The sequence below is a fragment of the Punica granatum genome, chromosome 2, assembly GCF_007655135.1.
Source record: "Punica granatum isolate Tunisia-2019 chromosome 2, ASM765513v2, whole genome shotgun sequence".
Taxonomy (NCBI): domain Eukaryota; kingdom Viridiplantae; phylum Streptophyta; class Magnoliopsida; order Myrtales; family Lythraceae; genus Punica; species Punica granatum.
In genome coordinates, this window is record NC_045128.1 from 7,499,648 (window position 1) to 7,516,341 (window position 16,694).

The following is a 16,694-nucleotide window of genomic DNA, read 5'->3' on the forward strand; positions in this document are numbered from 1 at the left end:
AGTTTCCACATACTTGGATACACACCGAAAAAAAAAGATAAAGACACTCACTATTGAAATCGGATCGATGACTAGATAAGCTGATCTTGCCATTATAAAATTCAGTTTCTAGAGGTGGCTTGTTTAGGTGTATCCGTGCATCTTCCCTTCTGTCTACCAAAAAGGAAAGAAAAGGTCTCGGGTTCTTTTGAATATAGAAAATCCACGATTGAGAGAGGTTCACCCCTTGATGAATTGACCTAGTCCAAACCTGAACAAATTGACATCCATTGTACTTTTGGATATCAAGTAGTACAGATTGATAATTCACACGATATGTCGGTATATCATTTTGATGGTTTATGAAAATCTTGAACAATGACCGTAGTAATTGACCTTGTAACTTGATGCAGTCAAAGCCAATTGAGGTACTGGCTTGGTGGTTTCTGTCGCCGGCGGGAGGAGCAGTGGCCGCGCCAGCGATGAACGGAGAAGTTGAGGAGGGGATGGAGAGAGAATCGGATTCTCCCGCCCATGCTTTCATTTGGAATTTTTCTCTTAGCCCTCAATTAATGGAAGGCTTACTATCTATATACGTACCTATGTTGGGCTTGCCCTCAAGTGTGGGCTTTAGATACCTTGGGCCGAGCCCATTGGGTCCGTAAAAACAATTTCCGACCTTATTCTCTTGGGGGTGATGCTACAGTGATTGGTGCAAAAAAACAACCACCGCAATTATTTTATTATTGACCGTCAGATTCCGTAACATGCAATCATTACCGTACAAGCGTATTATATTTTATTACTTTAAGATTCCCCCTGATTTTTTGACTATCCATATACTTTCGGCCACATATTTTCTTGTCCACATTTGGTCTCGCCTGAGAAGGAGACGGATGCAGCTCAATATTTATTAAACTGAACTGAATTTCAACGCTTCAACCAAATTAAAAATTATTTAATTTGTTAATCTATCTGTACACATATACAAATCTCACCTTTGTGAAACACTTCTTGTGGTGCATTGCTTCTCGGTTTGTCTATAATTCTCTTCTTTTTGGTTTAGAGTACGGGCACCAGTGATAAGGCTCAGATTTTAATTTTAATTCAAAATTAATTTTGATTTTCGGACTTAAAAAAATACTTTATTAGTTCAAGAGTAATAAACGGCCTTAATAAATTCTACCAATAATATAAAATATAGATATTGAGCTTAATCGAAGCAACCCGCTTACCTCTCAAATAAAGATGGATCAATATTTCTCTTGAGATCTCTTAATTAGCATACAACAATATCAATATCCCACTTCATTAACATCTTTTTATCTCAAGCAAAAGCGTCATGCTTCTGACGCTTGATCATGGCTAGTACGTACATAGCAGCTGTTATTCAAATCAATATGTATGGGCTCAATAATCTGCGAATCTTTACATGCAGAAAATAATAGGGGAAGTAAAGAAACTAAATTATTCAATTGTACGACTAGATGTATATGGCTGAAAATATGGATAATTAAACCGTCAGAACTGAATCTTAAACTAAAATAATTTAAGACACGTGTATAGTTAGGATTTTATGTAAGAAGATATGATGGTCAGAAATAAAATAATAGTGATGATTGTTTTTGGATGCCAACGGCTGTAGAATCACCAATTCTTTTGGTCTAATCCTTATCCATATCATAATTATCTTTTGTACAAAAATCATTTGAGATGAATAAAAGCCGACCAATAAAGGCTTTGGTTTTCCAAAGTTCATGGATTGGATATTGAGCTTTTAGATGTCATGCTTTTCAATGCAATGAAAAAATTTAGGATGTCAATAAACAAATAAAAACTAAGGTCAATGTCGAGATATAGGGAGGTAACAGATGAGAATCAAAGCCGAGAGGGTCGCGATGACCGAGAATATTCGAGAGTGTGGGGATGGAAAAGAGTCCAGAAGCAAAAGTGATGGAAAGAAAGGCCATGTACTGTACTAGTATTTTTCTAAATTAATTATGTTAAAGCAGCCCGTGGAACGTTCTAGACTGTATAACATGTCTTCTCCATATATAGTGTGCCCTAACTGAAGATATGGGTATATATTATATTATATATCAAGTTGAAACTGTTAAAGGCATGATCGAGCATGCAAGTGGAAACAATGAGATTTTTGTTGTTTATCAATTTGTGTCTAACAGAAAGTAGTTCATGTCCAAACAATCCGCCTGCACACACGTGGGCACCAATCAATTATTACACGTGGGTATTGGAGTTCCACCAGTGAGAATCGAATCCCGGACTTGAAGAGTTATATATATATATATATATATATATATGCTTTTTCTTAGGAAGGTGATATGAGGAAAATGGACCTAATAGAAGAGTAAATAATAAACGGGCGTGAAATATTACCTTATTAATGTTAATAATTGAATTTATATTTTTTAATTTCAAATTGAGGGTGGGCGCCATTCCATTGAATCCTTTCTGGAAAATTTTCTATTTCTAGCTTTTCCCAAACCCTAAAATCCTAAAACCCTAACCCCCCGCCCCCGCCTTCTCATGAGTTGCTATATATGTTTGTCATCTCCTCTTATTATTAACTTCAACTTTTTTAGCTTTCTCAAAGTTTCCACTTAACGTGCGATCTCTCTTGAAGGCTTCATCTTCAATGGCCTTCGGCAGTATGCGGAGAATTCTTCTTGGTTTTTTATTCTTTACTCAGTGTTTTCACGACTTTGTTTGGGGAGCACCGCAAGCTCCTTGTTACTTCATCTTCGGGGACTCACTCGCAGACTGTGGCAACAACAATAACCTCAAAACACTAGCCCGATCGAATTACTATCCTTATGGAGTGGACTTCCCTAAGGGTCCTACTGGGCAGTTCACCAATGGTCGCACTGTTGCCGATGTTATAGGTCTCCTTTGTTCTAATTATGTTTTATATAATATGACACCTTTATGATTTTTGATATACATGTATATTTGTGTTGGATCTGATCCAAATCCTAGATGAAATGCGAATTGTTTTGAGTTGTTATCAATTAGTTTTGCATCGACATTAACAGATCTTCTCGCAATAATATGTGTTTTGTTGCACCCAAATGTCGAGCTAACATAAACTGGTTGTAAGACATGACTTGTATGGAAAGCTAACGTTAGATATATGCTCTTGGCTGTCATGAATAATAGTTGTATTAGAAGGTTTCGCATTTACAAATTCTTGAATGCCAGTAGTGGAGACGAGATTAATTGAAAAGTGATCAGTTTTCGGTTAGATATGTGCAGGTGAACTTTTGGGTTTTGATCACTTCATTCCGCCTTTGCAAATTTAACGGGAGCAGATGTCCGAAAGGGAGTGAATTATGCATCATCTTCATCGGGAATTCGGGATGAAACCGGGATGCAACAGGTACATAGCACAGTCCATAACTCATATTTTGGGATCAAGTGCACATAATGCTGCTTAAATAAGTATTTAATCATTATATTTAGTATACGGGAAGCGATGTACGTGCATTGAAATCTTTACATTACTTCCTTAAATTTCAATTCCAGAGATCATGAGGAAAATAAGACTCTAAATTATAGATGAAGCCCTATTTGGCTATAAATAACAATTTTGCCTAGATATCTCCGAGAGACGTCGGATTAATTATACATATATCTTATAATCAAATAGCTTCTTTGTTTATTTGAATTTTTTTTGTTTATAATTGAGGAACATGGCGAGAGGAACATATGGTTAAACATTATATTAGGTATTTTATTTCCATATTTTATTCCCATATTTTATTTCCATATTAAATATTTTATTTCCATATTAGGTATTTTAAACCTAAGGATTTCATATTAGGTATTAGTCTCATCTCGTCGATTCTCATGGTAGAACTATCTGTGTCCCCATATTAGGTCTTTATTTCCTTATTATATATGGTATTGGCCACCATTATAATCCAAAAAAATTTCTTGTGAAATATATATGTATTGGATTGTTTGATTTTAGAGTTAAGTTGAGTTGAATTTTGATTTTAATTGGGTTGTAATGATTGTAATGATTGTATTGTTGAATTATGAGAAAAAATGTGAAAAAGTAATGAATATTTGAGGGAAAATAATGATTGTGCCGTTGACTTATGGACAATATAATTGATAGTTGAGATAATTTAGTATTAATATTGAATTCAATTATTAAAAAATTGAAGAAAAATGGAAAAGTAATATTTATATTATTGATTTTTGTTCTGTAGTGAGTTGAGTTAAAGTTAGATTTAAAATTTTAAAAACTCGATTGCAAAACCAAACGGGGTGAGAATTCCATATTAGGTTTTTTATTTCCATATGTTATTTCCATATCAGGTATTTTAAACCTAAGGATTTCATATTAAGTATTAGTCTCCTCTCGTCGATTCTCATGGTAGAACTATCTGTGTCCCCATATTAAGTATTTTATTTCCTTATTATATATGATATTGGCCTCCATTATAATCCGAAAAAATTTCTTGTGAAATATATATGCACTAGTTGTGGGAAAGGATTCCATATTAGGTATTTTATGTCCATATTAGGTATTTCCATATTTTATTTCCATATTAGGTATTTTATTTCCATATTAGGTATTTTAAACCTAAGGATTTCATATTAGGTTTTAGTCTCCCCTCGTCGATTCTCATGGTAGAACTATCTGTGTCCCCATATTAAGTATTTTATTTCCTTATTATATATGGTATTGGCCTCCATTATAATCCGAAAAAATTCTTGTGAAATATATATGCACTAGTTGTGGGAATATCAATTTCTGACCTGATCCATATCTATTAAGAAAGATAAAGGGAATAGCCTATGTACATGCAAATGGATATAAGCATTGTCCATGCATCTTTCAAGGATTGAATTTTGATGAAATGAGCAAGCCAGTACACATAAATGAATCTTGATGCATCTTTCTAGTCATATGATTTGTATCGAGTTACTAACCACAGAAGCTCACATTAAACTGTAGAATTTTATTTCATCAGTACTATCATTGTTCCCTATATAGGTCTAATTTGATGGTAAATACATATACACATTTGGTGAGATTCTTGTCTAACCGTTCGCAATTGTGCAGACAATTTTAGAAGTTAATTATAAAATGCAAAAATTGAATCAATTTTAAAGCAAAATAATATACATTTACTTACAAAAGTAACTAAAATACTTTTGGAGGTTAACCGTGTTAAGCGCGGAATAAATCGTACACACTTTGAGTGAAATGTTATTATAATATTGTTAGTTAATTAGCAGTTAATTGACGGTATATGCATAATTTATAAATTAAAAGTAACTATGACTTAAAGTTAAATAAATTAAAAGTAAATATGAATTAAAATTAAAAAATTATAAGAATAATTATAACTAAATCCAATCGATATAATGTCATGCAGAAATTTTAATATTTTTAAAAACAATTATATTTATTAAAAGTCTGAGGGTAAATTACAAAAAAAATCCAAATTTTGTAAAATGTCTCAATTTTGTCCTAAATTTTGTTTTGTAACAAAACAAACCATAAGTTTTCTAAAGTGTCTCAAAAATGACCTCCGTTATAACTTCTGTCAATTTTTGCTGCTGATGGTGGGTCCCTTTAACAGTCCACGTAGGTCACACGTAGGCTAGTGGGTCCCTTTAACAGTCCACGTAGGTCACACGTAGGCAAAAATTGACGGAAGTTATAACGGAGGTCATTTTTGAGACATTTTAGAAAACTTATGGTTTTTTTTGTTACAAAGCAAAATTTAGGACAAAACTGAGACATTTTACAAAATTTGGGTTTTTTTTGTAATTTGCCCAAAGTCTGAAGGATGAAGAGAAGTGGCCAACGGGCTTGCAGGGAGAGAGGGGAAAAAAAGGGATTGGATGTGGTAATTATTTCTTTAATTTATAATTTTAACCCTTATTTTATGGTTTGTATTATTTGAAATTATTTTTGTAAGGACGTTTTGGGAAAGGAAAGTAACAACAAAGGAAGGTCCTTTGTTAATATAATTGATCTAGGAGAGATAAATAGTTTGTATATATATATATATGTATTAATGGTATAATTAACAAAATAATCACTTTTTGGAATATTTAGTCCATCGTTCATCGAAAATTTAAATGAAAATGCAAAAAGACAAAAGAAGATATGTAAAAAAAATTGTGCACAAAATATGCCGAGAAAGGTAGGGGGAAATAAAACTAAAAATAAGGAATTGTGGAACTGAGGAAAATCGATATAGGGAAGACAGGGACGTGAGAGAGTATAGATTAGTAATGCTTGAAATATATTATTTTAATTGTTAATCTAATAGTGCTTATCAATTGAATAATTTGTAGCAGGGGCATTCTATGAAAGAGACAAATCATTTAAGTTTGATATTGTTAGGATCTCAATTTTCAAACCTTGATTACGTGCAGGCTACAAGCCTTGAGTATCCACGAGGGACCTGCAAAAAGGGGAAGAAGGAAATCATGATTTCTTTCTCCGATGCTTAAATGCGAATATATTGAAGAAATGTAAAGAATTGAACACAGAGTTTAGTGATACTTAGAGATGTATTTATAGGTGTCTGAATTATCGATATCAAGATATTGCAATCTAGACAATATATTTGATTACCAGTAACATATAGATTTATTTATCAAATATATCATTAGAGATAACGTAATATCCCACGGAGATATCAATAGAATATTGCTAGATAACATAGAATATATTCATAGATGGATTTCTTGAGTGGAAACATATTACCAAAACGGAGAATATCGATGTGAACCTGATCTGCTAAATAGAGCCGATTTTCTCACCCCTAACACATATAATGATAGGGGTACAGGATTTATCCGGATACAATATTAAAAAAAAAACCATTAGCTTCGAATTGAATTGTTTGGGTACTTGAGCGTATGCATCGAAAAAGGATAGTATTAGATTATCAATTAAGTAAGAGGGCAATCTTTAAGCTTTGCAATTCATATTGCAATCTTTAAGTTTTTTTTTATGAGTAAAATTATGGAAGTCATTACTCTCGCAATTCTGTGAGATCAAGCATGAAAGGTGATTCTCTCTGCCAACAAGTACGCTTCCAGAGTCGAACTAACATTCTCTTCCTTACAGGGGTCGAAGTTGCTTATCACTAAATCAACATTTTGGTGGTTGCAATCTTTAAGTTTTGCCGACTGTAAAACATGGTATTGCATTGTAAATACCACATTTATTTCTGTTATTATTATTATTATTATTATTATTGTTATTATTATTATTATTATTATTATTATTATTATTATTATTATTATTATTTTTTTCAGGGTGAGAGAGTGAGCTTGAATGAGCAGCTGAAGAATCACTTCAACATAGTGTCCCGAATCATCAGCATTTCTTCAAACGAATCTGCAGGGAAAGAGCACTTAGAAAAATGCATATAAATAACTACATAAATAACTATTTCATGCCTGAATTCTATCCAACCAGTAAAGATTATTCTCCTCAACAGTATGCGGACGTGCTTGTGAAGCAGTACTCTGAGCAACTCGAGGTGAGATCTCAAAAATCAAGTAACAATTTTATGCAAGATGCTACCTGGTTACCAGAAATTTCGGGGACCAAATGCAACATTTTATAACTATTGCCATTCAATTATATCTTTTTTTCTTTCCTTTAAAAAAACAACTTTTTGCATTAATATGTCAGCGATTATATTCCTATGGAGCAAGAAAGGTGGCTATATTTGGTGTTGGGCTGATTGGACAAGTCCCAGAAATGAAGAATAGATTTGGTGCAAACTCTTCGATGGTGGACGATGCGGCTCAACTATTCAGCAACAAGTTGCTACCCCTTGTCAATGACTTGAGCAGACAATTAACTTCTGCCAAGTTCACTTATGTAAACACCACCGCAATCGCCCTCACAAGCTCCCCTTTATTAGGTACGTTTATTTTGGTAGCAAAGCACAGGCTGGTGTATGGGAGTTTTGTTGCATAATATTATGTTGCACTTCATTCTTCAACATATTGAAAGCCACATTAGCTGCTCTCTTAACGTCAATTCCTATCCTTCTGTTAGCTTTTCAGCAGCCTCGAGATAGCTGCTGCGAGCTGGTGAAAAATCTGGGCACCTGCATTGAAGGTCGCCCACCTTGCCCTTTTCGAGGATCGTATGCATACTTTGATGGATTCCATCCTACGGAAGCGGTGAATAAAGCCTTTGCGACAAGAGCATACAACAGGCTTTTACCATCAGATGCTTCTCCTTATGGCATCAAACAACTCGCGCAGCTCCCATGATTAATTCAAGGCTACATCAAATATTACTTGTAGAACATGCCTTTAATTAAAAGTAAGTCCGTTCCTTCATACCAGGCAAAATAAGTGATCTGAGTCGACAAAAATAGGCTAGTGCAGTTCACATTAATTGTTTTAGCTATCACGTGTGGCTCGCTTTGAGCTATTAAATTTATCTGTATGTGCAGTCATCTAATGAAGATGACATTTGGATGTAATCTAAAGAGGACATGTTTGGGGTTGTACGCTCTAGAAAATTATGTTCATCTTGAATGAGTCGGACTAGCAATATTCTCTTTTTTAGTATGATCACTAGGTGCCGTCACTCTTGAATGAGTCGGACTAGATCCGGCGAGTGTCGTCTTTGCTCTGACCTTGAACTGACGATTTCGGAGGCTGAAGCATTATACTCAAACAATTTACCTTCCACCCAAGAAAAGTGAAAAGAGAAAAGAAAAATCACCAGGCTGCAGGACAGCATGAGTCTCACCATGGGAAAAAGTCTTATATGTAAGAAGTATACCATGTCGAAATGTCGAAATGTTATAAGTCTATAAGATTTCACCAATATACCTATTGATTTTTAGAAATATCACAAAAAAAGAAGAAATTATTGCTCGCAAAAGTAATATTTTTATCTCTTCTGACACAATACTACCTGGTATATATACCCATTACACATAATACATTCTCTGTCAGTGTGGAGGGTTGCTGTTGTGATAATAGGGGGCACACCAGGATAGCAATGATGGAGCCATTGATTTTGTTGACTCCAGCAATACAAGCTTTGTTGCAGCTCAATGAGGCATCAGTTTTGATGATGATCCAGTCAGGTGCCGGTAGCCGGCTCAGGTAGGCTGTATATGCTTACTTGTTTATCTGAATTCTTGGAATATAGTTTGGAATGCAAAGATTATTGTATTTGGGGAATGTATTGGATTTTTTAGGATATAAAGAGTCATATTGTAATGTTGATATGTAAGATGAATTAATGGGAAGTCATTTTGTAATAATTAGATTTGTATCGCATTACGCATGGTGTGACATAAATATTTTCTTTGTCATGTAAATCTTCGTTTTCTTTTCTTTTTGGTTTGAAAAGATTTGTTTTTGAATTAATTCCACAAGGCTTTTTTTTTATACTATGGTACCTGGAAGTCCAATGGGTTTCAGCTAATTTAGTTCGAGTTAGATCGACCCATGAAAGAATAAAACACTCTCAATAAAGGATTTTCTCTATCCATAAGAGATTCAAACCCGTACCTTACTTAAGAGGAATAAGTAGGTCTGATAAAAAACCGAACAACCTTTACTAGCCCCAAATTTTCAGTTTGGTTAGACTATGGTTCGGTTCTCAGTTCGATTTCCTCTGTCTTTTTCGGTTATGGGGATGGGGATGGGTTTCAAAATCTTAACTCGGAATACCCGGACCCGCCCCAAGTTTACTTTATGATTAATTTTCTCAATCTAGCCCAATGAGCCCACTAGCTTGCCTATAACCCACTGCACAGTGAGCCCTCATCAAAACCTTATACTGTCCTCACTTCTTCGATTCTTTGTTGCAATCGCAAACCCTCATCTTCCTTCTCAATGAGTGTCGCCTATGTTTTGTAGTCACGCTTTCGCCCTCGCTCTTCAAGCTCACGACGGTTTGTTTCCTTTCTTCTTTTCATTTTCTTTCGCCTTACCTAATCAACAAAGGTCACTTACTCTTGCTTTAAGTTTTTGTTGATTTTTTTTCGATTTTTCCAACAATGTAGATTCTTCGGATAATTTTCTCGGGTAACCCGAGAACCGAACCGTAAAAATCCGTAACCATAAGGGTCGGGTTTCTTTACTTATTTTGGTTACAGCTCTCGGGGACGGGCTTTGAAATCCCTGAACTGATGAAAGCGGTGAACAGTAATTTTACCCCGAATCGAACCATATGCCTTAGGAATAAGCGCAAAACTATCCTCGTTGGTTTATATAAGACTTTTTTGGGCTTTAAGTTATTAGACATATTTTTAATAAAAATCAATTATTAATAATTAAATTTATAGAGAAATAAGAATGCGAAATGAGATAGAGAGTGCCAAGAGCGAGATGGAGAGAGAAGCTTGAGGAGAAATAAAAGAGGGAGAAAGAAATTAAAAGAAGTTTTCCTAAGCTTAGTGATGAAAAAGGGAACTTGCACCTACAAATTTATTCTCCAATCCATTGACTACTAATTTTTCATATATCCCTGCAATGGATATATTTTCGAAAGAGAAAAGTTATCCCTCACTAGTCCTCCTCTCTAGTATAATAACAATATATGTCATTATTGATTTGAGTCTGTAACCAAGGCATCCTAGTTCATTACAACTAAAATATAATTGAAGGCCAAATAAAGATACTTTTCAACCCTGCCATGATCATTCTAGTCAATACGGGAGGTCATGAGTCTATTACAATGATAAGAACGGAAATAAAATAAAAAGACAATATAAGTCCCATTGATGAAGAATGAATTTTGGACCTCTTGATTCTGAATTGGCATACTATATTATTGTATTAAGATCCTTCCTCATATAAGAGCTATAAACTTTACTGGACCCAAAATGAAGACTTTGTTATAACTTACAAAAAGTTCATTTAATTCCAAAGTTATGTGTAGAATTTATATTACAAAAAAAAGCTCCGATAATTTAAACAAATTTAATATTCATCCGAACTTATATAGCTTTCAACAAACTATAAAAACAAGCTGGTAAACCATAAAATTCTCAAATATCGCGCTATGAGTTACTTAAATTACACTTACCGAGTTTTTGAATGGTTACGCACATTTCTAAGTCTTTAAAAAGATAAATGCAACCAACATGAGTTGATTCAAGCGGTTCGACGCTTGTTTGTCTTAAATAAGGTATCAGGTTCGAGTCTTACACATGGAGAAATCCCCGCTGGGATAATTTTATCTCTTAGTGGGCCGAACCGGCTCGAATTGAATTAGTCAGGGCCAATGAGCTTCTGGATACCTGGGTACACACTCAAAAAGAAAAAAGATAATGGCACTCACTGTTGAAATCGGGTCAATGACTAGACAAGCTGATCTTGCCATTATAAAATGCAGTTTCTAGAGGTCGCTTGTTTAGGAGGTGTATCAGTGCCCTTCTATCTACCAAAAAAAAAATCTTTGAGTTTGCGTCTTGTAAATATATAAAATTCACGATTGAGAGAGGTTCACCCCTTGGTGAATTGACCTAGTTCAAATCTAAACTAATTGAGATTTATTGTATTTTTGGATATTAAATAGTTCAAACTGATAATATACACAAGGTGTCGGTATATATCATTTTGATGGTTTAAGAAAATCTTGAACTAAGACCGTAGTAATTGACCTTGTAAATTGATGTAGTCAAAGCCAGTTGAGGTACTGGCGTGGTGGTTTTCGGTTGCCGGCGGGAGGAGCGGTAGCCGCGCCAGTGATGAACGGAGAAGTTGAGGAGGGGAAGGAGAGAGAATCGGATTCTCCCGCGCATGTCTTCATTTGGAATTTTTCTCTTAGCCCCTCAATTAATGGAAGGCTTACTATTTATATACGTACCTATATTGGGCTTACCCTCAAGTGTGGGGTTTAGATACCATAACATACAATCATGACCGTACAAACGTCGGATATTTTATTATTTTAAGATTTACTCTTGATGTTTTGACTATTCATAAATTTTCGGTCACGTATCTTCTCGTCAACATTCGGTCTTGCCCGTGAACGAGACGGATCCAGTTCTATATTTCGATATTTCGATATTAAACTGAACCGAATTGCACCGCTTTAACCAAATTAAAAATTATTTAATTTGTTGATCTATCTATACATATATACAAATCTCACCTTTGTGAAATACTTTTTGTGGTGCACTGCTTCTCGATTTGTCTATAATTCTCTTCTTTTTGGTTTAGAGTACTGGCATCAGTGCTACGGCTCAGAATTTTAATTGTAATTCAAAATTAATTTTAATTTTCGGACTTAAAAATTACTTTATTAGTTCAAGTGCAATAAACGGCCGTAATAAATTCTAAGGTCAATGTCGAGAGATAGGGAGGTAACAGATGAGACTCAAAGCCGAGAGGGTCGCGATGACCGAGAATATTCAAGAGTGTAGGGATGGAAAAGAGTCCAGACGCAAGTGATGGAAAGAAAGGCCATATACTACACTAGTATTTTTCTAAATTAATTATGTCAAAGCAGCCCGTGGAACGTTCTGTTGCACAACTATCTGTGTACAAGTATAGAATATATAACATGTCTTCTCCATATATAGCGTGCCCTAACTGAAGATATGGGTATATATTATATTATATTATATATCAAGTTAAAACTGTTAAAAGCATGAGCGAGCATGAAAGTGGGAAACAATGAGATTTTTGTTGTTTATCAATTTGTGTCTAACAGAAAGTAGTTCATGCCCCAAACAATCCGCCTGCACACACGTGGGAACCAATCAATTATTACACCCCAATTAGTCAAATTTGTCAATTTGAATCTATTCAACTTCGACTTTTGGCCAAACTCTTACGTAGTGACGCTACTCTCCATCTAAAATTAACATATTTATATTCCTTTCCCAGCTAATCGCTATCCGATCAGAAGCTATAAATCACCATTTCATTTTCTGGTGCAACTGTACATCCCCATTGAAATTGCATATCCATGTGTAATTTCCACAATTGCTCAATAAAACTTGAATGGACCCCAAACAGAAAGATGCCCTTCTGTAGTTTTTTCTTGTTTCCTTTTTTTTTTGGTGTTTGTAATGGCGGCATAAGTGTGCCCTTCTGCAGTTGATTTTGTTAGAACGTACAAAAAATTTATCTAATTCTAAAGTCATATTATATTTCTGTAAAAGAAAGGTCATAGGTTTAGAAGGTAAAAGGAAAAATAAAACTAAAAGGTACTGGAGTTCCACCAGTAAAAATTGAATTCCGGACTTGAAGAGTTATATATATATATATATATATACTTTTTCTTGGGAAGGTGATATGTGGGAAATGAACCTGATCGAGGAATAAATAATAAAGGGCATGAAATATTAGCCCATTAATAATATTTAATAGTTGAATTTGGATTTTTTAATTTCAGATTGAGGGTGGGTCCCATTCCATTGAATCCTTTCTCGAGAATTTTCCATTTCTAGCTCTTCTCAAAGCTCAAGCATTTGCCTACAAATAGCAACATCTTTTCTAGCAGTTCCAACCCCCCCCCCCCCCCCCCCCCCCCCCCCCCCCCCCCCCCAGCAACATCTGTTCGCTAAGAATATGCATGGAGATCATTTTGCTCCTCTTATTATTATCTTCAACCTCTTAACTTTCTCAAAGTTTCCACTTAATGTGTGATCTCTCTTGAGGACTTCATCTTCTATGGGCTTCGACAGTATGCGAAGAATTCTTCTTGCTTTTTTATTCTTTACTCAGTGTCTCCACGACTTTGTTCAAGGAGCACCGCAAGTTCCTTGTTACTTCATCTTCGGGGACTCACTCGCCGACTGTGGCAATAATAACAACCTCAATACACTAGCCCGACCGAATTACTATCCTTATGGACTGGACTTTCCTAAGGGTCCTACTGGGCGGTTCACCAATGGACGCACCGTTGCCGATGTTATAGGTCTCCTTTGTTCTAATTATGTTTTATATAATATGACGCCTTTATGATTTTTGATATACATGTATATACATGTGTTGGATCTGATCCAAATCCTAGATGAAATGCGAATTGTTTTGAGTTGTTATCAATTAGTTTTGCATCAACATTAACAGATCTTCTTGCAATAATATGTGTTTTGCTGCACCTAAATGTCGAGCTAACTTAAACTAGTTGTAAGATATGACTTGTATGGAAAGCTAATGTTAGATATATGCTCTTGGCTGCGATGAATAAATATTGTATTAGAAGGTTGCGCATTTACAAATTCTTGAATGTCAGTAGTGGAGACAAGATTAATTGAAAAGTGATCAGTTTTCGGTTAGATATGCGCAGGTGAACTTTTGGGCTTTGATCACTTCATTCCACCTTTTACGAATTTAACGGGAGCAGACGTACGAAAGGGAGTGAATTATGCATCATCTGCATCAGGAATTCGGGATGAAACCGGGATGCAACAGGTACATAGCACAGTCCATAACTCAGATTTTGGGATCAAATGCACCTAATGCTGCTTAAATAAGTATTTAACCATTATATTTAGTATACGGGAAGCGACGTATGTGCATTTAAATCTTTACATTACTTCCTTAAATTTCAATTCTGGAGATCGTGACGAAAATAGGACACTAAATTATAGATGAAGCCACTATTTGGCTATAAGTAACAATTTTGTCTAGATATCTCCGAGAGACGTCGGATTAATTATACATATATCTAATAATCAAATAGCTTTTTTTGTTTATTTCAGTTTTTCCTTTTTTGTTTATAATTGAGGAACGTGGCGCGAGGAACATATGGGAAAACCCGAAATAGTTTAATAAAGAAAGTCAATGCACCCACCCAAAGGGAAAGTGAAAAGAAAGAAAGCCAACGTGAGGAGATGTCATATCAAAGATATATGGTTAATCTTCTCACCCAAGAAAAAAGTATTGACTAATCTCTCAATAGAATTATATATATTCTCGTCTTGCTGGCCACAATTATCGGATCTTTCAATAAGCTTTGCTGACTGTAAAATGTTGTATTGCTTTGTAAATGCCACATTTATCTCTGTTTTATTTATTTATTTATTTTTTCAGGGTGAGAGAGTGAGCTTGAATGAGCAACTGAAGAATCACTTCAGCATAGTCTCCCAAATCATCAGCATTTCTTCGAACGAATCTGCAGCAAAAGGGCACTTAGAAAAATGCATATACATAGTTATAACTGGAAATAATGACTACATGAATAACTATTTCATGCCTGAATTCTATCCAACCAGTAAAGAGTATACTCCTCAACAGTATGCGGACGTGCTTGTGAAGCAGTACTCTGAGCAACTCAAGGTGAGATCTCGAAAATCAAATAACAATTTTATGCAAGATGCTACCTGGTTACCAGAAATTTCGGGGACCAAATGCAACATTTTATAACTATTGCCATTCAATTATATCTTTTTTTCTTTCCTTTAAAAAAAATTTCCATTAATATGTCAGCGTCTATACTCCTATGGAGCAAGAAAGGTGGCTATATTTGGTGTTGGGCTGATAGGACAAGTCCCAGAAATGAAGAATAGATTTGGTGCAAACTCTTCGATGGTGGACGATGCGGCTCAACTATTCAGCAACAAGTTGCTACCCCTTGTCAATGACTTGAACAGACAATTAACTTGTGCCAAGTTCACTTACATAGATACCACCGCGATCACCATCACGAGCGCCCCTTTATTAGGTACGTTTATTTCAGTAGCAATGCACAGGCTGGTGTACGGGAGTTTTGTTGCATAATATTATGTTGCACTTCATTCTTCAACATGTTGAAAGCCGCATTAGCTGCTCTCTTAACGTCAATTTCTATCCTTCTATTAGCTTTTCTGCATCCTCGAGATACCTGCTGCGAGCTGGTGAAAAATCTGGGCATCTGCATTGAAGGTCGCCCACCTTGCCCTCTTCGAGGATTGTATGCATACTTTGATGGATTCCATCCTACGGAAGTGGTGAATAAAGCCTTTGCGACAAGAGCATACGACAGGCTTTTACCATCAGATGCTTCTCCTTATGGCATCAAACAACTCGCGCAGCTCCCATAATTAATTCAAGGCTACATCAAATATTAGTTGTAGAACATTCCTTTAATTAAAAGTAAGTCTGTTCCTTCATACCAGGCAAAATAAGTCATCTGGGTCGACAAAAATCGGCTGGCATGGTTCACATTAATTGTTTTAGCTATCAAGTGTGGCTCGATTTGAGCTATTAAATTTATTTGTGTGTAACAATCATCTAATGAATATCACGTTTGAATGTAATCTAAAGAGAACATGTTTGGGGTCGTACGCTCTAGAAGATTATGTTCATCTTGAATGAGTTGGACTAGCAATATTCTCTAATTTTAGTATGGTCACTAGGTGCCGTCAATCTTGAATGTGTCGGACTAGATCCCGCGAGTGTTGGCTTGGCTCTGACCTTGAACTGTCGATTTTGGACGCTGCAGCATTATACTCAAACAGAAAAACCTTCCACCCGAAAAAAGCAAAAAAAAAAAAAGAATAGAAAAATCACCAGGCTGCAGGACAGCGTGTGCCTCACCATGGGAAAAAGTCTTATATGTAAGAGGTATACCATGTCGAAATGTTACAAGTCTATAAGATTTCACCAATACCTATTGGTTTTTAGAAATATCACAAACAAAACTATTGTTCACAAAAGTAAAATTTTTTGTCTTGTGACACAATATCACGTGGTATACCCATTACACATAATACATTTTTTCAGTGTGGAGGGTT

At 35.2% G+C, this 16,694-nt stretch overlaps 2 protein-coding genes across 2 annotated transcripts in view; both read left to right on the plus strand.

The window, feature by feature from the left end:
• Positions 1-8,268, plus strand: part of LOC116193597 (GDSL esterase/lipase At5g45670-like) — a 34,623-nt gene extending 26,355 nt beyond the window's left edge. Inside the window, exons 8-9 of the mRNA XM_031522339.1 lie at positions 7,676-7,910; positions 8,048-8,268. Of these exons, the coding sequence (XP_031378199.1) occupies positions 7,676-7,910; positions 8,048-8,268 (456 nt within the window). The remainder of the gene's footprint in view (positions 1-7,675; positions 7,911-8,047) is intronic.
• A 5,258-nt stretch (positions 8,269-13,526) lies between these two features.
• On the plus strand, positions 13,527-16,244 carry LOC116197672 (GDSL esterase/lipase At1g29660-like). Its single transcript, XM_031527869.1, has 5 exons — positions 13,527-13,894; positions 14,267-14,391; positions 15,013-15,258; positions 15,409-15,643; positions 15,781-16,244. Exons 1-5 carry the CDS (start codon positions 13,648-13,650, stop codon positions 15,999-16,001), a joined length of 1,074 nt encoding a protein of 357 aa, XP_031383729.1. The 5' UTR covers positions 13,527-13,647; the 3' UTR covers positions 16,002-16,244.
• The last annotated feature ends 450 nt before the right edge of the window (positions 16,245-16,694 follow it).

Excerpts from the sequence above, each read along its gene's own strand:
- LOC116197672 (XM_031527869.1), top strand. The coding sequence starts at position 13,648 with ATGGGCTTCGACAGTATGCGAAGAATTCTTCTTGCTTTTTTATTCTTT. Across the intron at positions 13,895-14,266 it reads CACCGTTGCCGATGTTATAG|GTGAACTTTTGGGCTTTGAT; the intron begins GTCTCCTTTGTT and ends AGATATGCGCAG. Across the intron at positions 14,392-15,012 it reads ATGAAACCGGGATGCAACAG|GGTGAGAGAGTGAGCTTGAA; the intron begins GTACATAGCACA and ends TTATTTTTTCAG.